Below are 27,920 nucleotides of genomic sequence, written 5' to 3'. Positions count from 1 at the left end.
TGCCGACGCGTGCGCTTTTCTGTTCAACTTTGTCTTAGACTTCTGTTGAATAGTAACATTGATGTAGACCACCCGGGAAACTACTATGCTTATAATGGAGCATAGCTGTCTTGTGTAGTAAGCTGCATTCCAGCTGTGCTGGTTCTTCATTGCTGAGTCACTTCATGTTCTTGATTTGCTGAGTACACATCCTATGCTGATTGAAGAACACTGTCTACCTTGTACTGGTAGACTGAGCAGCAAACTAAACACTCGACACAGCAATATCTGCTGTCTATACATAAACAAACTTGTGCTGACTGCACATATCATTTTAATGCAAATAAATTACGGTTTTGTCATAATTAAATCCATAATTATTTTGGGGACTCAACAAAGTTTATAATAAAAGATACATTACTCGTCGTCACTTGAAAGATCGATATAATCTTTGTATTTCTCAGCCATCTTTTTCTTGAACCTTAAAGCGGATTTCCTTTCTTTCGGGTCGTCGATATCGGCTAAATTAAGTTTAAATAATTTTATGACTTCCATTGCCGACCGTGTTCGTTCTTCCTCTACAATTGCATCCATAACACTGTTTCGCCTCTCCACTCCTTTTTCCTTTTTATCAGACCACCGCGAAACCAACTCTTCGAATCTTTAAGAGTTCGAAGAGTTCGTACCACGTGATGAAGTACCCGCATCAGACGAACCGGATTTTCTAGCAGCCTTTTTCGATCGTTCTCTACCCATTGGACGTTGAATTGCATCGTCTCCAAATAGCTCCTGGAGGTTGTTTAACTGATCTTCCACGAGATTGATTGTTTGGTTTTCGCCAACCACATCATCGTCTTCATCATCGAGCTCAAGTTGCGGACCTCTTCTTCTACGCACACCACTTCCAGCAACTGCAGGTGGTGTATATTTCGGTTTCTTCTTTAAGAATTCTCAAACATCCTTGTAAGCCCACGGCTTCGCTGCCCTTTGTTGCCATCTTTGCACCGTTAAGTTATACACGTCTTCTTCGTTTCGACCACTACGCCTTGGGTTACGTTCTTCTTCTTTATATAAGCCCGTGAAATCTTTACACGCCTTATCCATATGACGCCATTTCCCACTTAATTGATCGTCATTTCTTAAATAACCGGAATCGTTATTGTTAAACTTATTACGAACTCTAGCCCAAAATGCCGAACCTTTTTGTCAGTTACCATAAACACCATCTTACGAACAATCAATCCACATGACACCAACCAAATTTCTTCTGGTAGAGTCCACAATTTTTTATTTTGTGGTTCTTTCGCAACTTCTTTTCCTTTTTGTTTATGACCTGTACGAATCCGAACTTGTGGTTGTTCAATTCCACCACAAATTTCTTCTACTTCTTCGTTATTTAGAGGGGTAAAAGTTGGTTGTGATTCTGACCATGCTTGCGTATTTGGAACTTGAAATGGTATAATACCGGGTTGCGAGTAATGAGAAAATTGTGATGAAAATTGTTGTTGATTTGGTTGATGAAATGGTTGTTGAGATTGTGATGGAAATGGTTGTTGAGATTGAGATGGAAATGGTTGTTGAAATGGTGATGGAAATTGTTGTTGTTATAGAATCTGAGAAAAAAAAGACGCATTATTATTCAAATCATTAAGAAGATTTTGTTGCGGGATATTGGCAAATGGCCGATACCGCGATCGTTTTGAGGCGAATGTGAGCTCGACCTGGGCATATTTGGAGACCCAATGTTATAGAAATTACCGAAATCGGGCTAATTGTGATCGGGATTTTGAGACATGCTTAAGAAATTTGAAATATTATAGAGAGTGTTTTTAAATAAAAGTGATAGAAATGAAAGTGTTGTGTGAAAATATATGAATGATATAGTCTTTATTTATAGAGGTGTATAAAATTTATGTTTTATAAAATTAAAATCATTTTACTTATTAATATGGCAACGGTCGAATGTGGTCAGCAATATAGCAACGGTCGACTGGTGAGCCAATCAACACCAAGCATTGTCGGAAACATACTCCGTGATCAACCCGTCGCGCCCAAGTTTTTTTAGTTCCATCATGCAGCATAGGGGCGCGATGGAGGCGTGATGGTGGTGATTTGGGTCCGATAACGCTGCAGTGTGGGTGGTCGAGAGATGGAGTACTATTTACTCCGTACAAAGGAACTTTGCATGTTGACCCAGATTTCACAAACTTTGGGATCTAAATGATTCAATAATCTAATAATTCAATTGATACCACTAGCATCTTTGCAAAAATAAATTTGAAGTTTATATATCTTGAGGCCACTTGAACATGTCAATTTGTTTTTGTAAGTTAGTCATTTTTGAAATTAATTTTGTAAGCCATCAAGGATTCATAATTTTTTTATTTTCATATGCACTAAATTAGATTAAAAAATAATTGAAAAATATAAATGAATGGAAATACTTGTGTATAATTGGATCTTTAGAGTATATAAATAGATGTTAACCCGATGCATTAACGAAACAAAAGGGTGAAGAAAGAGTCAAATGAGTTAAAGAATACAACTAAGGAATCACATCATAACTTGCAACAAAACAATAGAAATTATCAAATTAATAATCAACATCATCTCCAAAGTTGTGGTCTCTTTCATTTTCAAACACACACTCTAATCCAAAAACCACAACATACATCTATACATACATCATGCCCCACTACAAGAAAAATCACAACTTCTTAAACAAACACGCAGCTTTCTATCTTCACAATCAAATATGGCTGCTTCTTTTCATCCTCAAATTCTCTATCTCATTCCATTTGTTCTTGTACTACTTTTCAATTCATCATTAAATGCAAGAACCATTCCTGCTTCATTCAATCATCAAAGATCTTTGAAAAGAACAGGACATCAACTCATCAAAGACCTTAACTTGCATCCGAATCTTGATGTAAATATTGTTAACTCTTATAATCATACTTCAAATTTTGATCAAGAACTCTCGGTTAATCCATCTAGGATTGTTGAAAAACGATTGTCTTTATCGATTCTTGGTGACTCGGGTGCTACTGTCCATGATCTTGCTCAACATGCTGGTTATTATCGCATTGAACATACAGTTGATGCTCGGTATGTATTCGTTTACGTCTAATGTTTAATGTAACAACATATTTGACGTGAAAAATGAAGACTTTTTGTGTTTTAGAACATTTCTGATGAGAAAAATGGTTTAATTACTTTGCATGCATTCAATAAAGATTTGATAGTAATACTAATAACTTTTCATATATACATGATATTGGATTAGATTATTCATATAGAAATGCGAACTTTTAACAGGAAAAAACTACCCTAAAGAAAATATATAGATGATTAGTTAGGACTAAGTAGGGGTGTAAACAAGCCGAAGCCGAGCCGAATCGAGTTCGAGCTTGTATAGGCTCGAGGTCAGGTTGTTTGAATTTCAAAGAGTTCGAGTTTGGCTCGGTTTGAGTCTATCATTTTAAGTTCGAGCTCGCCTCGGTTAGTATTTTACAAGCTCGAGCTCGGCTCGAGCTCGACTCGTTAATTACATCATTTTATTTTTTATATTATTTAATTTAATTTTAATTCATATTTATTGTTAAGTAATATCTATTCACTTATAAACATATTTGATATTAATATTTTAACTATTATTTATATAGTAGTAATTATATATATATATATATATATATATATATATATATATATATATATATATATATATATATATATATATATGTGTGTGTGTGTGTGTGTGTGTGTGTGTGTGTGTGTGTGTGTGAAAAATTCCTTTAAGCTCGCCAGCTTCTTCGAGCTCGAGTTTGTTTATTAAATGAGCTTCAAAATATGTTCAAATTTGAGCTCGAGATCGCTTAGCCTCGGCTCGAATCGAGCTTTAGTAGCTTAAGGCCACTTGAATATGTAAATTTATTTTTCTAAATTTTAATAGCTTGACTCCTTTACAGCCTAGGACTAAGTTAGGAATTTGGTGGGAACTTAACTAATTGTTTTTTCTTGACAAACTAAAAGTTATAAGATGAATAATAGAGGGTTTTTGTGTGTCACATGATAATTTGCATTACTAATTGTTTTTTCTTGACAAACTAAAAGTTATAAGATGAATAATAGAGGGTTTTTGTGTGTCACATGATAATTTGCATTTAATTTGATATTTCTCACTGTTGCAAAACAACCCGTCTCGAGTCATTGCCACAGTTTGGTGACTAGCCCGCCCCGTCTCGAAAAAACCCGTCTAATATGACAGTTAACGGTCAAAATTCGGGTCAAAGTTGAAAAACAATTAGGTCAAAGTCTCTCAAAATTCAGAAAAGCCGAAAAGTCGGTAAAATCAGTCAAATTTGTCGTATTTTAGTTTGAATTTTATGTATTATATTAACGGTGATAGAGATTATGGGTACAAATTAGTCAATTAAAGTTTTTGACTTTAAAATTTGTACACATATATACATTTATATACTTATATATTTAGAAGTCAACTTTGGTCAACGTCCGTCTAGACCCCGTCTCGAACGTCTAGACCCCGTCTCGAACGTCTCGACCTTTTTAACACCCGACCGTCTCGACCACATCTCACGTCTTTTGCGACCTTGATATTTCTTCAAGAATCTTATATTATTACTACCAAATTCAATTTAACATAAACATAATGATGATTGTCTAGTGAGTTATTATTAAGGGATTTTTAATAGGTATATTTGGTTGGGAACTAGACTTTTAAAAGTTACTCGTATAAGATGACTAATAGAAGGTTCTTTTTTTTGTCACACAATAATAAATAATTTGCATTTAATTTGATAATTCTTCAGGAATCATATATTACTACTACCAACTACCAATTACAGGGCAATATTAATATACTGATTGTCTAGTGAGACATAAATTTTTTCAGGAATCTTGTGATAAATATACTGATTGTCTAGCTACAAATTTATGGGCCCTTGTTAAAAGTTAATGAATTTCCCATTAATTATTCGAAGGATATATATATATAAATTAGTATGTTTTATTAGCTATTTGTATATAAAAATGAATATTCTTGTGCAGGATGTTCTATTTTTTCTTTGAATCAAGAAAGGCGAAAAGTGATCCAGTGGTTATATGGCTAACTGGGGGACCAGGGTGCAGTAGTGAATTGGCTCTCTTCTATGAAAATGGACCCTTTAAGATTACCACCAACTTGTCCCTTGTTTGGAACGACTATGGCTGGGACCAGGTCCGTTAATCTATCTATAAGTTCTATTAAAATCCTAAAATGATGATGAAATAATTACTCTTATTCCTTTTATAAAAAAAATCAAAAAGAAAAAAGAAAAATTGTAAGGCCATATAAATGATGTCATAAATAGAATTATTTTGCAATTAAGTTAATTCTACTTATATATTAAATTAAATATATCTATCTATTAAATCTCTAAAATGATGATTTAATAAATAAACATTTTTAAAAAGAATACTAATCTCTTCTAAATTGTATAATCTTCTATAGAACACCCAATTAACAAATTTACAAATTTTAAACCATATTGTACAACATCTATATAATAGTTGTATTTTAGTTTTTTTTTTTTTAAATTTCAAAAGACATTTATTACTAATAATAATTATTATTAAAAATATAAATACTCAAATTTGAGCAAACTTTATTATTAATTTTTAAATATGAATTCTCTTTATACGATTAATTACGTTACATATGTATGCAAAAATACATGTCTCTATATATTTGTAAAAATAACGACAAGTTTCTTAGTCGAACGAGTCATTAAAATAAATGATTTTAGCATTTACATTGACTTAATACCAAAAACATGTCATTAAATTGTTTCATTTAAACAAACTCGTGATTCCACGGGTCATTTCACTAGTTTGACTCAATAAATAAACTTATTTATTGCTCCCTCTCTCCCATATTTATTGTTAACGACAAAGAATACATAGTTGAAGTCATTACACTATAATTTTTGTTTAGTTTCCAGTTTTACTCTTTATTTTATACCTATTTATTATCTTACATGCATATATTAAGGTGCTGTTTGTTTTTTAAGATGATTTTTTATCTGAAGATCTGTAAACCATATCTGTAAAGAAGATGTGGCGTAAATGTTTGTAATGAAGACGTACTGTTTGTTTATTGTCAGCAAAATAACTTAATTATTTATCGTTTCTATGAATCATAACCGATTTATTTACATTATAAGAAATATTACAGGTTAAATTATATCCACTTTTATAATATTGTTTCAACAATGTTAACGAGCTACTTTTCGTGACACAGGTATCAAACTTGATATACGTTGATCAACCAACTGGAACCGGTTTCAGTTACAGTCCTAGTGATCACGACCTTCGTCACGATGAAACTGGAGTCAGCAACGATCTCTACTTCTTCTTACAGGTTCGTTCTTGACTTCCTAATTCCACCATTTGTTTATTTAATGACTTCTTCTAACAGTAGATTAATCATTTAATCTTAATATATCTTGAAAATTTAGGCCTTCTTTAAGGAACATCCGGATTATGTAAACAACGATTTTTATATCACTGGAGAATCATATGCTGGACATTATATTCCTGCTTTTGCCGCTCGAGTTAATCAAGGGAATAAAAACAAAGAAGGCATTCCAATAAACCTGAAGGGTTTTGGAATCGGAAACGGGCTTACGGATCCTGCAATCCAGTATAAAGCGTATACCGATTATGCTTTGGCTAACAGCTTGATTTCACAATCAGATTATAACCAAATAAACCAACAAATCCCAGATTGTGAAGAGGCAATAAAAAAATGCGGTAATTGAGCATATTATAAGGATTAGATGTTCTTTTTTTGTTAACATAATTAGAGATGGCTAAATGGGTCATGAGTCAAACTGGGTTTGGGTTGAAACATTTCTATCCATTTTTAACAACTTCTTCAAAATCAATTACGAATTACAATCGTTACTAAGATGTTTGACATAAACACAACTCAAGTCAAATCGTTCATAAGTAAATGGGTCACAATTTATAGGTCCGATTTAAATATGCATTTGTGTATCCAGGTACAACAGGTACAACCTCCTGCATAAATGCGTTGGAAATTTGTGAGCAGATTTTCGATGATATCTTAAATATAGCAGGAAACATTAACGTACGAATAAACTATCCTAATTACCCTAACAATGTACTCATTTTTCATTAATCTTTAATTGTTTACTTGTTTTCATTTGTAGTATTATGATATTAGAAAGCAATGTGAGGGGAGTTTGTGCTATGATTTCTCAAACATGGAAGATTTTTTAGGCGAATCATCGGTGAAAACAGCTTTAGGGGTTCCAAGCGACATCGATTTTGTTTCGTGCAGTACCGCAGTGTACGAGGCGATGCAGCAAGATTGGATGAGAGATCTTGAAGTTGGTATACCATCACTTTTGGAACAGGGTATTGAGTTGCTTGTGTATGCGGGAGAATATGATCTTATCTGCAATTGGGTTGGTAAGTTCTTGATTTTGAACTAGTATAAAATCAACCAACTTTGATATGGTATCATTTGGGGCAATATCTTAAATAGGTTATTTTAGAATCTCATATAGCATAATAAGATCATATTTGACTTTGTAGCCCAAAAGAATAAAATTGTTCTAGCGAAATAAGCCTTTCTAACCAAATTTTTTTGTAATGTTTGACTTTTTTTAGTATAGATTGACCATTTCTTGAGAAAAGTTGACTTATCTTATTTTTGAGTGACAAACTTGCCATCTAACATGCATATTATGTAGAAACACTACAACTAATCTTGTAGTTTTTAGCACTTTTTGAATGAATTTTTTACACTTGAAAATGTGAATATAATAACTATATAAGTTAGAATCGTAGAAAATATGCCGTCAAAAACTTTGAAGAATGAAAAAAATATGATGTCTTAATTTTTAAGTGGTATTAACTTTTTGACACTTTAAAGTGTATGCGAGTTTTCCTTTTTGACACTTTTAGGTGTCAGAAACCTTGTGACATTTATGTCAAAAATATGTCAAGTTATTCACGCTTCACGCTTTAAAACGTTAAAAATAATGAAAGTCTTACATATGAAACATTTTTTTTGTAGTGAATCACCAAGAATGTTAACAACTTAGTGCTTGAACTCCCAACCTCTTGATCGACCGACCTCTCATACCGCTAGGTTTGGAGCCCTTCGGTGATAGACTTTTTTTTTTTCATAGTTAAAATGTTGACTTTTTCTTTCGAAAGTTAACCTTTGACAATGTCCCTTTCTATAGTAAATCTTGCGAATTAGGGTTTTATTTTGTTAAAGATGTTTAACAATGTCATGTCATAAGATTCCGATGAACGTAAAATATAAATCCTGCTCCCGAGCGAGTTTTTAGAGGCTTCTTTACGCTTGAAAGTTAAAATCATTGTAGGGAATTCGAGATGGGTTAACGACATGCCATGGTCTGGTCAGAACGCATTTGTGGCGGCTTCAAATGTGTCGTTTGTAGTTGATGGGAAAGAAGCTGGAGTTATGAAGAACTACGGGCCCCTCACGTTTCTTAAGGTTCATAACGCTGGACATCTGGTTCCTATGGATCAACCGAAAGCTTCGCTACAGATGTTACAGCTTTGGATAACAGGTAAACTTAGCAAGAAATGAATGATTGATTGAAGAAGGCGGCATTGAACCCATATACATTTTATACATGTACATTTTCAAAAGTATTTGATGTTTTATGCATATTGTTACAATGGAAGATCTACGTGTCACTGGAATTTGATAATTTCCGGTCGGTGTATTTTAATTTATTTTAAATATACGAAAATAAAAAGAATCAAAGTTCTTATAGCTTAATAGTATTCGAGGAGCTTGAAGTTGGGGGTTTAAGTCACTTCGTGAATAATTTTGTGGATTAATTCGTGTTGAGTATATTAGTTGTTGTTCTAAACAGAATAAAAGAAAGATGGCGAAGTAGCATTTGGTTTTATTATATTTTGAGAGATTTGTTTAGCATATTTCAAAATGATTAGTTCTTATCCAGTTACAAAGGGAAAAAAAGGAATAAACTGCAATACTGTAATTACTTTGTTTATTGTCCCAATTTTATTAATATTTCAAACTAATTGTTCACTGCCATAATCAAATAAGAATAATGATGTAAAGTTTTTTTAAATGGAACTTAGAGGGAGACGAGGATACCAAATTCTTTCATAACGTGATACGTAGAAGACTTCATAAAAACAACATTCATGGTGTTAACATCGCAGGGGAATGGTCTACAAAACCCGAGGACATAAAATCCGAAGCATTCTCTCACTTTTCAACACTGTTTGAGAAAAAGAGGGATGATGCCCTGGATATCAATGACTGGGACGGGCCGTGTCTGAACAGTAGCATGGTTGAGAAATTAGAAGCCCGTTTCAGCGAATCCGAAATCCTCCAAGCTATCAAGAGTTGCGGTAGAAACAAAGCCCCCGGTCCAGACGGTTTCAACATACTCTTTTACACCATGTTTTGGGACATCATTAAGGTGGACCTCATGAACGCTTTGAACTGGTTTTGGGAAAATGAGAAGATCTCGAATGGTTGCAACGCCTCTTTCATTGCTCTAATCCCGAAGGTATGTGACCCGTTAAATTTCGCAAATTATCGCCCTATTAGTCTTATTGGTAGCTATTACAAGGTTTTATCTAAATTATTGGCCAATAGGATTAGGGAAGTAATTCCGAGGTTAATTGGTTATGATCAAAGTGCTTTCATAAGTGATAGGTACATTCTAGATGGCGTTCTGATTGCACTTGAAACCATGGAGGAACTTAAAGCAAAAAAACAAAAAAGCTTTATTTTTAAAGTGGACTTCGAAAAAGCCTTTGATTGTTTAGATTGGGATTTCCTCTTTAAAATAATGGGTTTCATGGGTTTTGGGTCGAAATGGATAAATTGGATTCGCGCTTGCCTTTCTTCCACCTCTATCTCGGTCCTAATAAATGGTTCCCCGACTAACCAATTTTTTCCTAAGAGAGGAGTTAGGCAAGGCGATCCACTCTCTCCCTTCCTCTTTATTATTGCTAGCGAGGGTCTAAATTTTTTACTTAAACTTGCCATTAATAAAAATGTCATAAAAGGTGTCGAAATCGGTAATGATAAAGTAACCGTGTCTCATTTACAATACGCCGACGATACTATCATTTTTGGCAAATGGAATAAGGTTGAAGTAAGGAACATCTTGAAAATCTTAAAATGCTTCGAAAACCTTTCGGGTCTTAAAATCAATTTGGGTAAGAGTAGTGTATATGGAATTGGGACTTCAAAAGAGGAATCAAAGGCCCTTGCATCTTGGTTCCGGTGTAAGGAGGGAGCTTTCCCTTTCAATTACCTTGGGCTACCTATAGGTGCAAACCTTAAGCTTTATAAGAATTGGCTCCCCGTTATTGACAAATTCAAGAAAAGGCTCTCGACTTGGAAAGCTAAATCTTTATCCTATGGTGGTCGTTTAACACTCATTAAAGCGGTTTTAAATAGCATGCCTTTATACTATTTTTCTCTATTCAAGGCCCCCACACGTGTCATTAAGGAACTCGAAGGTATGCGCCGAATTTTTTTTTGGGGTGGGTCCTTAGATGACAAAAAAATGGCTTGGGTAAATTGGGATTTAATTTCTTTACCTTACGACTCTGGTGGTTTAAATGTTGGTTTTCTTAAATTTAAAAATCTTACCCTACTAACTAAATGGTGGTGGAGATTCTTAACTTTAAAAAACTCTCTTTGGGTAAACATAATTAAAAGCATATACGGTACACATGGTGGTTTGGGTTGTTTCAGCTCTTCTTCAAGTTTGGACATTAAGAAATTCTCGGGACGTACCTGGCATTCCATTATTTCAATAAAACACACCCTAAACTCATTAGGGTGTGATATCGTTAACGGTTTTATTAAGTTTGTAGGTACAGGGACTGATACAAGCTTTTGGGACGAGATTTGGTGTGGAACCGTAGCTTTCAAATTGAAATACCCGAGATTACACAGACTTGAATCCTTCAAAACTGCTCGTGTTGCTGACCGTATTTCTTGGACTGATAACGGGCCTGTTATGACCTAGAATTGGGCCTCGAATCCACGGTGGAGGGCTGCTGTTGAACTCTCAAATCTAGAAAAGGACCTGCTCGATTTAAACCAATTCTCAAACAAGCCGGATACCTGGACCTGGAAACACGAGAAGTGTGGTAAGTACACTTCCTCCTCACTTTCTAACCTGTTAATAAATGCCTTTATGGCAAACAAACCACTACCCGAACCTACTGTGATCAATTCTCTAATCCCGCAAAAAATTGGCATCTTTATGTGGCGAATGAATAAAAATAAACTCCCGGTTAGGATCGAATTAGATAACAAGGGTATCGACCTCCACTCGGTTCTATGCCCGGTTTGCGATGATTGTGTCGAATGCATTCATCACGCCATGATTTCCTGCAAATCGGCTGCAAGTGTTTGGGACAAATTACGACAATGGTGGAGCCTAGATAAACTTCCTTTTGAAGTTTATTCGGATCTTATAGATTGCTCGCTGTCACATATTAATTCTAAAACGGGTAAGAAAATTTGGCAAGCGGTGGTCTGGATAACGGCCTATTTCATTTGGAAAAATCGAAATGCTAAAGTTTTCGGAAATAACGCTTCAAGCATTCCTAAGTTACTTTCGGATATTCAATCCAAGAGCTTCGAGTGGATTAATGATCGCGGTTGTAATATAGATCTCGATTGGCATTCATGGGTTAACAACCCTTCTGCTTGTGCGCTTAATTTCAAACCTAAAGATGGAATAGGCTAGTTTGTAGGTTTTTTTCTCCCATAGTTTATATCCGAAGCTTTGTCACGGGCTAAGTGGATGGGAGCTGAATTGCTTTGTCGCCGATTATTCTTGGTACTGTGATTTTCGCTTCCATTCGGCTTGATTTTCAAGTTGTTCCAACATTGTTTAGGATGTAGAATATGGGGGTTTTTGCTACAAAATTTTGAGTCTTTCCTTGTGTTATTATGTCGAGTTGTTTCGGGATGTCTAGTTTTATGTTTGTGATATATCATGTATAGAGACACAGGTTTATTTCTCTCTCATTGTTTTCGTGCTGTTTTTAATAATATGATTGTTGATCTTTCGAAAAAAAAAAAAGTTTTTTTATATATCTCCCTTTATCCAGGGGAAAAATAAGGGATAAAACTTAAAATTAACAAAATATACAGTAAAATAGTGACATTTCATAACCTGTGCGTTTTTTTATCTCAGGACAATATTAGACTGAAAATAATATAACACCATACCTTACAAATGGTACTACTGAAAAGACCGAAAAAACCTGATGTACGTTGAAGGCATTGCACTTCTGTAATTATGATTATACAAACAACACGATAAAGGTTTACATCGAGAGAGATTATATCGACGATATACGAGTGTGATTATATGTAACTTGATGCAGAACTTGACTGCTATTCAAGTTAGAAAACGAGCTCGAATTCGAGGACCCGTTTACCTTCATGTTCTCAATTACAGAAATCGTATCAATATGAACTCCCAAGTAAGCAACCAACGGGTCCGCCCTAGACCGATCAATCACGAGCCTTAAACTCTGCGTTTTCACAAACGGAAACCGCAATATCCTCCGGTAACCAACCGTTGTCCCGCTAAAAATTTCACCCCATTCACCGTCTTGGTTCACAACGTCTAAATGAAACTTAACAATCCTCTGCCCCATTTGAATCGGTTCTTGAATTTGCACAACGTTAAAACATACCGATTTATTAAAATCAACGTAAATTATCCATTTAGATTGGTTCTTATGCGGAGCCCAGTACGTAAAAATACCTTCTTCTAGAATCGAACGAGACGTGAACCGAGTATCATTATAACCGACACCAGCACCACGTGTGCTGCTAGCGGAAACCACGGCTGTTTTTGCTAAATTATGTTCGAAAATCGATTTTTTCAGATTCGAAAACTCTTTAAGGACTTTAACGTCTTCTTCGGATATTAAACCGGACGAATTCGGTGGTACGTTTAGTAGTAAAAGACAGTTTCGCCCTACTGAATTGTAGTACAATTCAAGTAGGTTTTTGGCGGATTTCGGAGCCTCGGACGGGTGCCAAAACCATCCGGGTCTAATGGAAACGTCACATTCGGGTGGGACCCAATCGTGTCCTAGTGGATCTCCGCCTTGGGAGTAGCTGGGATCGGTGCCGCCAATTGTGGCATTGGTCCGGTTGAAGAGTGACCAACAGGTGGTGCTTGAGTAACCACCTTCATCACCAACCCATCTGACGTCTGGACCAGCGTCAGAGAATATGACTGCACCGGGTTGCAACTGATGAATCAGGCTGAACCAATTGTCGAAAAAATACTCCATGTCTTTTTCGCCTTCGCCTTTAGCACCATCAAGCCATACTTCTTTTACGTTGCCATATCTGTTACAGTCGATAATTAACTAATTAGGGGGCGTAAGAGCTCCAGGTATTGTTAGATCAATTTAAGCGTTTTTGATAATAGATTTCGAAATCATCGACACCCCTTCAGTGTCGATTTCGAAGTCTAGTTTTCAAAGTCCGGAAATAGACGTCGGATATTCAATTTTTTTTCTTTCCCTATTTTGTTTTCTTCACCAAGACATTGAAAAATGGTCACTGAACCTCATCCACTTTATCAAATTCAAAGTCTTTTCTAGACTTTGAGATGGAAACAGAATTATACCATCACGACACTTCGTGCTCTAACATTATCTACATTGCAGTTTCAGTACCATATGATATATAAAATCAAACAATTTTTTTAGAACGACAAACTCACACCCTACATAATTTTACACGAATAATGTCCTAATCAAGACTCGAACCCATAACCTCAAGTTCAGAGGAGCTCTTCGATACCGCTAGGCCAAAGACCCTTCGTCCACGATCCTCTCTAATTCACACACACACACACACACACACACACACACACACACACACACACACACACACATATATATATATATATATATATATATATATATATATATATATATATATATATATATATATATAGTTTAATAATTTATGAAGCAAACATACACAAGATTTTCTTTTTTTACCTGGGAATCCAACCATTTCTTTGAATTGACTAATCCTAGGGCGACTAGCCGCTTTGCAAGCAGCCAGAGTCATTGCAGGCGAACTTCCGTGGCCATGAGGGAGAATAACTTTGTGAATGGCAGGAATCGAACCCTTGACCTTTGGAAGGTCAGGGTCTTGCCATGCCACCACAAACAGACACAAGATGATCACTTTAAAGTTTAGGTTTTAAATTTTGTACCTAAATCAGTAACATTCTCTCTAAATTGATCTAAAAGTATTGATTTTTGGGAAGAGTTATACACAGGTTTTAAGGATTTATCCTGTCACTAAGATCTCTAACAAATATCAATCAATCAATTGATGAAACTGATAATAAAATTAAACAAATTTGTTAAAAATAATATTTACCTAGTAAGCAATTCAGTCATTTGAGCCATATAATATTCATTATACTCTAATGTTTTCCCATAAGAAACTTCATGTCTATCCCAAGGTGATAAATAAAGTCCCAATTGAATCCCAGACTTGTCAGCAGCTTTTGCCAGCTCAGCAACCACGTCACCATCCCCATTTCTCCAAGGACTAGATTTTACGCTATAATCAGTGTAATCAGATGGCCATAAACAAAATCCATCGTGATGTTTTGCGGTTAAAATGACCCGAGAAAACCCGGTTTCTTTAGCAACGGTGACCCATTGGGTTGCGTTTAGAGAAGTCGGGTTAAAGATTGATGGGTCGTCGTGTCCGGAGCCCCATTCGGAGTCGGTAAATGTGTTGGGTCCGAAATGGAGGAAGAGGGCCATTTCGGATAGTTGCCATGAGAGTTGAGGTGAAGTGGGTAAGGGTAGAATGGGAATTGGTGGGGGGTTGGGGAAAGATTTGGTGATTGTGGGTTGAAATTGGAGGATTATGATGGTTAGGAGAAATGGGTTTTTTATGATGGATCGGGTTATCGGGTTGAGGAGATGATGATGGTGATGAAGATTGTTGGTCTTCATTGTTGGTTTTGGGTTGAAAGATGAGTTTGACCAAAGAAGGAACAAATAGTGGTTGAAGTCATTGCTTAATTGTTTTATTGATTTTTATGTTGTTTGTTGTGTACTTGTGTAGATCAAGATTTTGAGAAATTTGATTGTGAAGTAACTAATTTCACAATTATACTTTTTTTTTTTTTTTACTAAAATAACGATAAAATTAAACTAAACTTTTTCATCAATCAATGAAAACGTCTAACAAAATACAACCGATTCAAACGCCAATCAAGACTCGAGAAAAGAAAACATACCCTAAAGCTAAACAAAGAGCTTAAGCTAACTAAACACGAACCTTGAAAAATCAAAACATAAAACAAGCGAACACGGAAAATAAACAACCTACCAGAACCAAAACAAAAGATAAAACATATCAAATACTAAGAACATAGAAACGAACCATACCACGCTAAAATGACCCCGCTACCGCTTTACCTTTACCATTATTTTTACGAGTCTCTATAATTGGTTTAACAACCACACCATCAACCTTCAAACGATTAAACTTCTTGTCACCCCGATTCTCATTTGCATAAGAAGATACCTTTGACGACCCGATACCAATCCTAACACCCGGCACCGGAGTAGGAAGTGTACCTTCCTTCTCGAGACTTTCAAAAAAACTAATATTTTGATCATCTTCAATTAACTTTGTACCAATGTTGCCGGACACTCCAAGCTCTTCATCTTCCCCAAGCATGGGATCGTTATCACCATCAAACGACTACGTAGTTAAATTTCTCTACATTTAAGTTTTGAGTTATAAATATATTTTTAAAGTACTCGGTAAATTGTTATAAAAATCTAAACAGTTAAACATATAAACAGAAAAAATCTTTTATGTTCAAGTTATACGAAAAAAAAAGTATTTTTATCTCAGATATACACGACATATTCGACTATTCCGTTACGTTTCAAGACCATTTTAACAATGTCATTGTTATAAAATTTCCAGGTTAAAATTGGAAGAAGTACGACTATGTCTTAAAGAAAAGATAAATTATGAGAATTATGTGATGTGTATGTTTCTAAAGCAAAAAAGAAAATTAAGTGTATTGTTATGGTTAGAATTTTATGTTAGATTTACGGGTTTTGCTAACGTATGTTACGGGAGCATACATTAAGGTGCAATTAATGTATTTGATGTTTTCTAATATATTGATACTAGTTCTATGAGTCCGTGCGTTGCACGATAATTGTATAAATTAGTATTCGATAACGTTAGTATTGATATTTTACCAAATAATAATACAATTAAAATGAAAAAAAAAAATCTTTTATTACTAATAGTCAGTGCTGCAAAAGACCCCGTCTCAAGCCGTTGCGACGCCCGTTGCAACGGTTTGGTGACTAACCCGTCCCGTCTCGAAGAAAACCGTCTAATATGACAATCAACGGTCAAAATTCTGGTAAAAGTTGAAAAAAATCGTGTCAAAGTCGGTCAAAATTCGAAAAAGCCAGAAAGTCGGTAAAATCGGTCAAATTTGTCGTATTTTAGTTTAATCTTTTTGTATTAAATTAACGGTGATATCTATTATGGGTACAAATTAGTCAATTAAAGTTTTTATCTTTAAAATATGTATACATATATACATTTATATACTTATATATTTAAAAGTCAACTTTGGTCAACGTCCGTCTCGACCCCCGTCTCAAATGTCTCGACCTTTTTAGAACCCAACCGTCTCGACCCCGTCTCACGTCGTTTGCAACCTTGCTAATAATATTTGTATCGAAAGCATTAATAGTGAATACTAACGTGAGCTCGTGCATTGCACAACAGTTGTATAAATTAGTATTCGATAACGTTAGTATTGATATTTTATCACATGTATAATACAATATAAAAAAACTGTTTATTACTAATAATATTTGTATCGAAAATATTAATATTGAATATTACGCATAGATTGTGAGTCTTTTTAATGTTTATGTGCCATATAATTTACTTAAAATATAAACATAATAGCCTTTAATTATTAAAATATTAAATTTAATAAATAATAGTTAAAACTTGAAGTGATATAGTTAAAAATAAATACCTTGAACAATGCAGAGACCGAGTGTTTTCATAGAATTCCGAATATATATAACATTATTAATTTCGAATATATTTGTATTCCTTTTCAAAAATAAATACAACAAATACAAATAATACAAGTGTAGGTATATATGATCATGAATTTCGAGATACATAAGTTTTTTGAACAATTATTTTCTTATTATGTAAATTATGCTTTAAATTATGATTGTGATTCTATACGTAATCAAATAAAATATATACCTTTAATTTAGGAAGTTATTTTAGGAACTTATTATTGTTTAATCCAGTTTAATTGAGAAAATGACACGTGTGCAAATTTAATTCAGTTTAATTGAGAAATTTACACGTGTACAAATTTAAATCAGATTAATTGAGAAATTGACACGTAGGATTATTGACACACACTTTATAATAATGTATAGAATAGATTTATATTTAATACACATTAATTCAATCTATTTACCATTTTATACATGCATTAATTACAAATTTTGATATTTTAGGAAGTATGACGTTTATTAACTGCACTTTAACGTATGCCTCCGTGGCATACAGCAAAATCCAAGACTTACTTCATTTTATTTTTGAAAGGCGGTTAGAGTTACTGACGTGAGGTTGACACTAACCCACTCTATCATTTTCTTGGTATAAATCATTAAAATCCTACCTCGCTTCAAAGAAAACCTACACGAAGAATCTATACAGGCATCGCATGTGGCTAAACCCCATCGGTTGAGGCCCGAACACAAGACGCCAGCAACCTCCGAAGTCCACTTCTAATAAACGAGATTGTGACAATTTCATTATTAAACTACCACAAACTTGTTTCGTAGTTTTAAATTGAGCAGCATACCCAACACAACTGACACATAAACCGACGTTAATTAAACTTGGAGTCTAATTCGGTAATGGGCGGTTCATTTTCTAGTGAATTTTAGGTCTATAAAATGGGCGCGTAACAACAACGGAAATTTTGCAGCGAGTGAGAGTCGAACCCTGACCTCCCATATGGGAAGACAAGTCACTACCACTACGTCAACTCCTTATTGTTAGACTTATAACTTAATCCTAAATGAATATGTGATGTGCCTTAAATGGACGGTTTATTTTAATGCGGTGTTGTTAGGTCGCAAAATGTCAATCAAGGATACCTAAGGAACTAGTGGTTTTAAATTTATATTTAGCTGGGGTTCTAGCTATATTTTACTTACTTGCCAATTCTTATAAAGCGCAAGTGATAAGTATAACCGATGTCGATTATCTTTACACTTGCCGATAATGTGGGATCTAAGTACGTATAAAGTCAACACTATAGCAAGTAAGTTGGTTTTAGAAGTTCTATAATAAATTATAAATAGAAAATAGTAAAATTAATAAACGAAGTGTGGATGCAATATTTATAGCTGATGGTAGATCATTGACTGGGTGTGACACCGCTAATTTTTTTTTATATACGTGGCGGAAGCATTTATTAATTAATTACAGAACACACTTACTAGTGTCACGTGACAACATACAAAATACATATTTTAAACGGAAGAGACGTAAATGTATGATGTTTACAAAAGAACACATTTTAAGTACGTAAAATCACATCAGGGTTGACTCCTGTCAAACATAACATTCACCATGCCCGTCTTCTCCCCAATATGCATAATCTACAAAAGCTAACCACCTGCAGGGAGGAGATGGAGGGGAATTAGCACGAAGCTAAGTGAGTACGACTAACTACAGACAATAGTACACAGGAACCGTTATACTAATCATGTCACAAAGGCTATCACACAAACATCACCCAAGTGCCATCTACAGAGACTGGCGGCTCGGCTAAACCATTAACCACCAGCTGATCGGACTGGGGCTTACCAGAAGTTCCTCCACCACCGTGTGTATATATATAATCCACACGCGACGGACGCGTCATTCACACATATATACACCTCGATTGTCTAGGCTACCGCATGAGGAACCCAACTCGCAGGTTGATCTCTCCTACCGAGGCTACCACACAATAGGAACGCACTGGGCTCCAGCAGACAAGCATCAACTAACATGCAGTCATCATAATGTACTAACTAACCACAATAATAAGTATATCTAGCAAACAAGCATGGCAATCATATTATAACATGCTACTCTATTGTAACATCCAGCCTTTTTCCATTTACTTTTCCGTTATACTAATATAAAGTCCGTTATATGTTTATAACATCTCCCGTTGATACGCGTTTTAAATTATCTCGTTTAGGTAATTCACGCACCCGAACGAAATTTGAGGGACTAAACTTGACAAGGGATCAAACCCTTGACTAGGTCAAAGGGTCAAACCCCTTTCACTCATTCATTATCACCTCCATCTCTCTCTCTTTCTCTCTAGCAAGAACACACACACCATTTCCAAATTCATTCAATCATCATCTAAATCCGATCTAGGAGGCTTACAATAAAATAAATTACATATTCGTAATCCTCTCTTCATCCTCTTCATTTTGGTACCAACTTCATCTCGTTTGGGTAACATTTCTAAAACTCTAGATTTCTCTAAATTCGTGTTTTTAACTTGAAATGGTGTTAGTTAGTGTCTATGGCTCATTGTGATGTCGTGTATGTAATTTGTATGCTCGATCTCGTTGTTTTAGTATAACTAGCATGAACTTGAATTTTGGTGTGTTGTTCTTGAATTTTGGATGATCATATGTTGTTAGATGTTAAAAGTTCATGTTCTAATTGTGTTCCTAGTATCACTAGCTTCAATTTGATGTGTAGGCTGCTTGAGAAAACTCCATAAACTTGATTAGTGATTTTTGGTGAATTTGAGTTAGGGTTTGATAAGCTTGAAATGAATAGATGATACATTGAATGCCATGAATTATTGTTAGTAAGTAGTTAGTTGTATTGTATGCTCGATTACCTACAAAACGGCGTGTTGTATGTATGCATTAAATGCCCGAATCATAAATGTGCACTTATCAAATTCGAGTATTAAATGTGTGCATTAATCGATCATTTATTTTGGAAAGCCGATTGTTACAAATAATGTTTTTGGTTGGTGAAATATATTTAGTTGTGTTCTTTGTCAAATTACCTTTCCAACGATATAAGGTGCGAGTTCTAAGAGTTAGCGGTTTGTAATTTATGCTTGAAAGAGTTTTGATTTGGGACTTGAACAATTGAGACTGACCAGGTACCAGCGCACGGCCAATGCCGCGGCGCGGCCAGCTTATGTCGCGGCGCGACATAAGCCGTGGTCAGGTTCTGACCTCCATGTCCAAAATACGAAAAATGTTTGGCGTACTACGGACCTCCGATTCACATGAAACTTGTTCTAACATGCTCATATATGATTAAAAACCTCAGAAAAATAGTTCGGGACCCGACCCGAACATGTTGACTTTTTCGTTGACTTTGACCCGACCAAGTTGACTTTTAATCAAACTTAACCAAATATTTGTGCAATCGTTCTAACATGTTTTTATACTTGTACCTTGCATGAAACATGACAATTTGATTCACATGCTATTATGATCGAGTCTTAACGAGCCATAGGACTAATTGAACATCTTTGACCTATCGTGTTTACCGTTAATGATACAACCTATTGTTTAGGTCAAAACTAGCATTGTTCTTTGCACACGTTTACTTGTTGAAGTACTTTACTACTCGTGCACTCAAGGTGAGATCATAGTCCCACTTTTACTCTTTTTGAACTTACATTTGGGATGAGAAAACATAAACATTTCTTTACTAAGTGAACACAAGTACAGGAAAACAAACATTCTACATACGAGTTTAGAACAAAATCCTCAATTCGATTATCATTAGTTACACTTGCCGGGTGTAAGCGAGAACTTATGTTGTATGGATCCATATGGGTTTGACAAACCCTCATTCAAACGGTTCGCTACCGTTTACGAATGAAATATATTTTCGAGAAACAGTGTATGTTCTAGCACTAAGTGATGGGGTTCTATGGAAGGAATGTTAAGCATTGATAATTGGGTGCTCGTGAAACAAACTTTTGGAATGTATTACTATTATTTCATTGATGCAAATCTTGTGGTTCACTTGTACTTACTTACTTAAACCTATGATTTCACCAACGTTTTCGTTGACAGATTTCTATGTTTTTCTCAGGTCCTTGAACGATACATGATACATGCTTCCGCTCATTATTTTGATACTTGCATTGGATGTCGAGTATATATGCATACATGGAGCGTCTTTTGGCTACTTTTAAATTGTGTCGCATAAGTTTCAATTGTACTTAAAACTTTGTATCGTAACTTGTGGTGGAACTATTCTCGTAAACTTTGAACAATCTTTACATTTGAAATGAATGCGACATATCTTTTGGTCAAACGTTGTTTTAAAGACTTATGACCACGTGACGGGACCTAAGTAGACGGCGCCGTCAAACATGATTTGGTCGGGTCGCTACAGATGGTATCAGAGCGATGGTTGTAGGGATTTAGAGTTCATTGGTGTCGACCCCGAGTCATAGAGTACATTGGTGAGTCTAGACTACAACCGGCATATAGACTTGAAGTAGGAATTACTTGACTACTTGTGCATTTATACTCGAACGCTTCTACTCATATCTACTCTTAGTTCATCTTAATCTCACGTTGTTTAATTTGATTGACACGCCACCTTGACTATATGAAATGATGTCGAATGCACATATGAATCAGGGTAATATAATTTTCGGGATTATATTACGGTGACTCATATGAACGTTCCGACATTATGACATAAAGAATTTAAGGCGAGTCGAGGAAAAACTTCTCTTTATCTTTATTCTATATCACGGTTAGTATTATTGAGAATACTAATCAATGATATTCTTGTGTCTTGAAGGAACAATGGCTCCTCGTCGTGTACGCCGCAATGAAACTCCCGAACAAGCTCTCGAACGGATGATAGCTACCGCCGTAGATGCGGCCATGGCCGGTCACTCATCCAACAACAATAATAATAACAACCACAACAACAACAACAACAACAACAACAATGGAGCCGGTAACTCAAACGAGGGATGCTCCTATAAAGCTTTCATGGGGTGCAAACCTCACACTTTCGATGGAACCGGGGGACCGGTCGTGCTCACCTGATGGTTTGAGCAAACGGAAGCCGTCTTTAGCATAAGCGGTTGTCGGGACCAAGACAAGGTCAAATACTCCACTCACACCTTCGCCGGTGTCGCTCTTACATGGTGGAATACTTATGTACAATCGGTGGGTACCGATGAAGCTCACGCCCTCTCTTGGGCCGACTTGAGGGAAAAGATGATTGTCGAATATTTCCCTCGTGAAGAAACCCGAAGGCTCGAACAAGAGCTAAGAACTTTAAAGGCGATCGGAAATGATCTCAAGGCTTATAATCAACGATTTTCCGAACTAGCCTTGATGTGCCCAAATCTTGTGAACCCCGAAGCTTTAAGGGTTGAACTTTACATGGATGGTCTTCCAAAGAGCATCAAACACGGAGTAATGTCATCCAAACCCCCTAATCATCAAGAAGCTTTGAACATGGCCCACAAATTGATAGAGACAGTGGACGAAATCGTAGTACCGGCACCTAAAGCCGAGGACAAGTCGGGTAACAACAAAAGAAAATGGGAAGCTCCCCAATCAAGCAACAACAACTTTGCCAAGAAATCTTTCACCTCTGATGGCAAGAAGGGTTATGCCGGAATTCTACCTCTTTGCAACAAATGCAACAAACATCACTTTGGCGAATGTAGTAAGCTAATTTACCATCGGTGCCAAGGAATTGGTCATAAGGCCAACGATTGTAAAAGTGCCACTCCCGTCGCTCGAAAGTGGCCCAATGCACCAAAGACGGGCACTTGTTACGAATGTGGCCAAACGGGCCATTATAGAAATGCATGCCCGAAGAGGAAAGATAACCCCAATACGCGCGGCCGAGCTTTCAACATCAACACCGAGGAAGCCCGGGATGACACTGAACTAGTCACGGGTACGTTTCTTCTCAACAATTCTTATGTCTCTTGCATATTCGATTCGGGTGCCGATAAATGCTTTGTATCCAAGAATTTGACTCATTCTTTTAGCACTCCACCTCTTCCATTAGATACCACTTATACCATTGAAGTGGCTAACGGGAAACTATTAAGTGCCGACACATATTACCGGGGGTGTACGTTAAACATTTTGGGTAAGGAATTCGAAATTGACTTGATACCCATGGAACTAGGAAGCTTTGATGTAATAATCGGTATGAATTGGTTAGTCAAAACGAAATCTCACATCCTTTGTGATCTTAACGCAATCCGAATTCCTATCGAGAATGGTGAACCTTTGATGGTTTTTGGCGATAAGAGTTGCACCAGACTCAACCTCGTTTCGTACCTTAAAGTTAGAAAACTACTCCGTAAGGGTTGTTTTGCGATCCTTGCCGTTAAGAAAGTCGAGTCCGATGAGAAGCATATCGATGATGTGCCAATTGTTAGTGACTTTTCCGATGTATTTCCCGACGAATTGCCGGGTCTTCCACCTCATCGACCGGTTGAATTCCAAATCGATCTTATTCCGGGAGCCGCACCCGTAGCACGTGCACCGTATAGACTTGCTCCATCCGAAATGCAAGAATTGCAAAGTCAAATCCAAGAACTACTTGACCATGGTTTTATCCAACCTAGCCATTCACCTTGGGGCGCTCCGATTTTGTTTGTTAAAAAGAAAGACGGATCCCTACGAATGTGCATTGATTATCGTGAACTAAATAAATTGATGGTTAAGAACCGATATCCTCTTCCTCGCATCGATGACCTCTTTGATCAACTACAAGGGTCTTGTGTATATTCGAAAATCGATCTCCGCTCGGGTTATCATCAATTAAGGGTTAAGGGGGAAGATGTCTCCAAAACCGCTTTCCGGACTCGTTATGGTAGTTATGAATTCCTCGTCATGCCATTTGGTCTCACTAACGCACCGGCGGTGTTCATGGATCTTATGAACCGCGTGTGCAAACCGTATCTCGATAAATTCGTTATTGTGTTCATCGATGATATATTGATCTATTCTAAAAATGAAGAAGAGCACGAACAACATCTCCGACTTGTGCTTGAACTCTTGAGACAAGAACGACTTTATGCCAAATTCTCCAAGTGTGAATTTTGGTTGAAGAAAGTTCAATTTCTTGGTCATGTTGTAAGTGATCAAGGTATTAAAGTCGATCCCACGAAGATCGAAGCCATTAGTAAATGGGAGACTCCTACTACTCCTACTCACATTCGTCAATTCTTGGGTCTCGCCGGGTACTATCGTAGATTCATCGAAAACTTCTCTTTGGTTGCACGTCCTCTAACCGCATTAACTCACAAGGGAAAGAAATTCATTTTGGCGACCGGGCAAGAATCCGCGTTCCAAATCTTGAAGACAAAGCTAACCACCGCTCCTATCTTGTCACTTCCCGAAGGCAATGATGATTTTGTTGTATATTGCGATGCCTCGAAACATGGTTTTGGGTGTGTATTGATGAAACGAAAGAAAGTCATTGCTTATGCCTCCCGACAACTCAAAATTCATGAACGAAACTACACGACGCATGATCTCGAACTCGGAGCCGTTGTCTTTGCACTTAAAATGTGGAGACACTATCTTTATGGAAACAAGAGTACTATCTTTACCGACCACAAAAGTCTCCAACACATTTTCAATCAAAAGCAACTAAACATGAGACAACGACGGTGGATTGAAACTTTGAACGATTACGATTGCGAGCTTCGTTACCATCCCGGGAAGGCAAACGTAGTAGCCGATGCCTTAAGTCGAAAAGAAAGAGCGGTGCCTCTTCGTGTCCGAGCTTTAAACATCACCATTCACAACAACCTCAATAGTCAAATTCGTGTAGCCCAAGATGAGGCCCTCAAGGATGAAAACCTTTCACACGAGCTCTTGAACATTCTCATCTCTCGATTCGAAACTAGGGAGACCGGACTCCGATATTACGCTGGAAGGATTTGGGTGCCTAGTTATGGGGACCTACGAAGCCTTATTTTAGATGAAGCCCATAAGTCACGATACTCGATTCACCCCGGTGCCAATAAGATGTACCACGACCTTAAACAACTATATTGGTGGCCGAACATCAAAAGGGACGTAGCTACTTATGTTTCCAAGTGTTTGACATGTTCCAAAGTCAAAGCCGAACACCAAAGACCGTCCAGACTACTTCAACAACCCGAGATCCCGCAATGGAAGTGGGAAAGAATAACGATAGATTTTATCACCAAACTACCAAAAACGACGGGCGGTTATGATACCATTTGGGTTATTGTTGACCGTCTCACCAAATCCGCACACTTCCTTACCATGAAAGAAACGGACAAAATGGAGAAACTTGCACAACTTTACATTAAGGAGATCGTAGCCCGACACGGTGTACCTTTATCGATTATCTCCGATCGAGATGGCCGTTTCGTTTCTAGATTTTGGCGTACATTGCAAGAAGCGTTGGGAACGCGTTTAGACATGAGCACCGCATATCTTCGTCAAACCGATGGACAAAGCGAACGTACAATTCAAACCTTGGAAGACATGTTACGAGCTTGCGTGGTTGATTTCGGAAAAGCTTGGGACAAGCACTTACCTCTCGCCGAGTTCTCTTACAACAATAGTTATCACGCGAGTATTAAAGTCGCACCTTTTGAAGCGCTATATGGCCGAAAATGTCGTTCACCTCTTTGTTGGGCCGAAGTGGGCGATGTACAAATCACTGGACCCGAACTCATTCACGAAACCACCGAGAAAATCATTCAAATCCGAGATAGGCTTAGGACGGCCCGAAGTCGTCAAAAGAGCTATACCGACAAACGACGCAACGATCTTGAATTTCAAGTCGGTGACCGAGTAATGTTAAAAGTCGCGCCTTGGAAAGGTGTAATCCGTTTTGGGAAACGCGGGAAGCTGAATCCAAGGTATATTGGTCCTTTCGAAATCTTGGAGCGTATTGGAACCGTTACGTATCGTTTAGATCTTCCGCCTCAATTGAACTCCGTTCATCCTACCTTCCATGTATCTAACTTGAAAAAGTGTCTTGCCGAACCCGATATCGTCATTCCTCTCGAGGAACTTACTATTGATGACAAACTTCATTTTGTGGAGGAACCGGTTGAAATTGTGGACACCTCCGTCAAGACATTGAAACAAAGCCGAATCCCGATTGTTAAAGTCCGTTGGAATGCCAAAAGGGGACCCGAGTTTACTTGGGAAAGACAAGATCAAATGCAAAGGAAGTATCCTCATCTATTCGTGAATTCGGAAACGCAAGATCTCGAGGAAGAAACAACGACTACTACGCCTACTTAAATTTCGGGACGAAATTTCTTTTAAGGAGTAGGTAATGTAACATCCCGCCTTTTTCCATTTACTTTTCCGTTATACTAATATAAAGTCCGTTATATGTTTATAACATCTCCCGTTGACACGCGTTTTAAATTATCTCGTTTAGGTAATTCACGCACCCGAACGAAAGTTGAGGGACTAAACTTGACAAGGGATCAAACCCTTGACTAGGTCAAAGGGTCAAACCCCTTTCACTCATTCATTATCACCTCCATCTCTCTCTCTTTCTCTCTAGCAAGAACACACACACCATTTCCAAATTCATTCAATCATCATCTAAATCCGATCTAGGAGGCTTACAACAAAATAAATTACATATTCGTAATCCTCTCTTCATCCTCTTCATTTTGGTACCAACTTCATCTCGTTTGGGTAACATTTCTAAAACTCTAGATTTCTCTAAATTCGTGTTTTTGACTTGAAATGGTGTTAGTTAGTGTCTATGGCTCATTGTGATGTCGTGTATGTAATTTGTATGCTCGATCTCGTTGTTTTAGTATAACTAGCATGAACTTGAATTTTGGTGTGTTGTTCTTGAATTTTGGATGATCATATGTTGTTAGATGTTAAAAGTTCATGTTCTAATTGTGTTCCTAGTATCACTAGCTTCAATTTGATGTGTAGGTTGCTTGAGAAAACTCCATAAACTTGATTAGTGATTTTTGGTGAATTTGAGTTAGGGTTTGATAAGCTTGAAATGAATAGATGATACATTGAATGCCATGAATTATTGTTAGTAAGTAGTTAGTTGTATTGTATGCTCGATTACCTACAAAACGGCGTGTTGTATGTATGCATTAAATGCCCGAATCATAAATGTGCGCTTATCAAATTCGAGTATTAAATGTGTGCATTAATCGATCATTTATTTTGGAAAGCTGATTGTTACAAATAATGTTTTTGGTTGGTGAAATATATTTAGTTGTGTTCTTTGTCAAATTACCTTTCCAACGATATAAGGTGCGAGTTCTAAGAGTTAGCGGTTTGTAATTTATGCTTGAAAGAGTTTTGATTTGGGACTTGAACAATTGAGACTGACCAGGTACCAGCGCACGGCCAATGTCGCGGCGCGGCCAGCTTATGTCGCGGCGCGACATAAGCCGTGGTCAGGTTCTGACCTCCATGTCCAAAATACGAAAAATGTTTGGCGTACTACGGACCTCCGATTCACATGAAACTTGTTCTAACATGCTCATATATGATTAAAAACCTCAGAAAAATAGTTCGGGACCCGACCCGAACATGTTGACTTTTTCGTTGACTTTGACCCGACCAAGTTTACTTTTAATCAAACTTAACCAAATATTTGTGCAATCGTTCTAACATGTTTTTATACTTGTACCTTGCATGAAACATGACAATTTGATTCACATGCTATTATGATCGAGTCTTAACGAGCCATAGGA

The 27,920-nt window shown here is 36.6% G+C and overlaps 3 protein-coding genes across 3 annotated transcripts; 2 read left to right on the top strand and 1 right to left on the bottom strand.

The window, feature by feature from the left end:
* Positions 1 to 2,704: 2,704 nt before the first annotated feature.
* Positions 2,705 to 8,824, top strand: LOC139855811 (serine carboxypeptidase-like). Its single transcript, XM_071845054.1, has 7 exons — positions 2,705 to 3,087; positions 5,047 to 5,215; positions 6,278 to 6,397; positions 6,495 to 6,789; positions 7,041 to 7,129; positions 7,212 to 7,473; positions 8,400 to 8,824. Exons 1-7 carry the CDS (start codon positions 2,735 to 2,737, stop codon positions 8,627 to 8,629), a joined length of 1,518 nt encoding a protein of 505 aa, XP_071701155.1. The 5' UTR covers positions 2,705 to 2,734; the 3' UTR covers positions 8,630 to 8,824.
* Positions 8,825 to 11,240: 2,416 nt separating this feature from the next.
* On the top strand, positions 11,241 to 11,798 carry LOC139854719 (uncharacterized). Its single transcript, XM_071844006.1, has one exon. The coding sequence runs from the start codon at positions 11,241 to 11,243 to the stop codon at positions 11,796 to 11,798; it is 558 nt and encodes a 185-aa protein (XP_071700107.1).
* A 405-nt stretch (positions 11,799 to 12,203) lies between these two features.
* Positions 12,204 to 15,161, bottom strand: LOC139852973 (alpha-L-fucosidase 1). The gene is made up of 2 exons (XM_071842323.1): positions 14,480 to 15,161; positions 12,204 to 13,426 (listed from the first exon to the last, which is right to left on the bottom strand). The coding sequence occupies exons 1-2, from the start codon at positions 15,067 to 15,069 to the stop codon at positions 12,400 to 12,402; spliced, it is 1,617 nt and encodes a 538-aa protein (XP_071698424.1). The 5' UTR covers positions 15,070 to 15,161; the 3' UTR covers positions 12,204 to 12,399.
* Positions 15,162 to 27,920: the final 12,759 nt, after the last annotated feature.

The sequence above is a fragment of the Rutidosis leptorrhynchoides genome, chromosome 6, assembly GCF_046630445.1.
Source record: "Rutidosis leptorrhynchoides isolate AG116_Rl617_1_P2 chromosome 6, CSIRO_AGI_Rlap_v1, whole genome shotgun sequence".
NCBI lineage: Eukaryota > Viridiplantae > Streptophyta > Magnoliopsida > Asterales > Asteraceae > Rutidosis > Rutidosis leptorrhynchoides.
The sequence above is the reverse complement of the archived record's forward strand: the minus strand, read 5'-3'. Positions and strand labels throughout refer to the sequence as shown.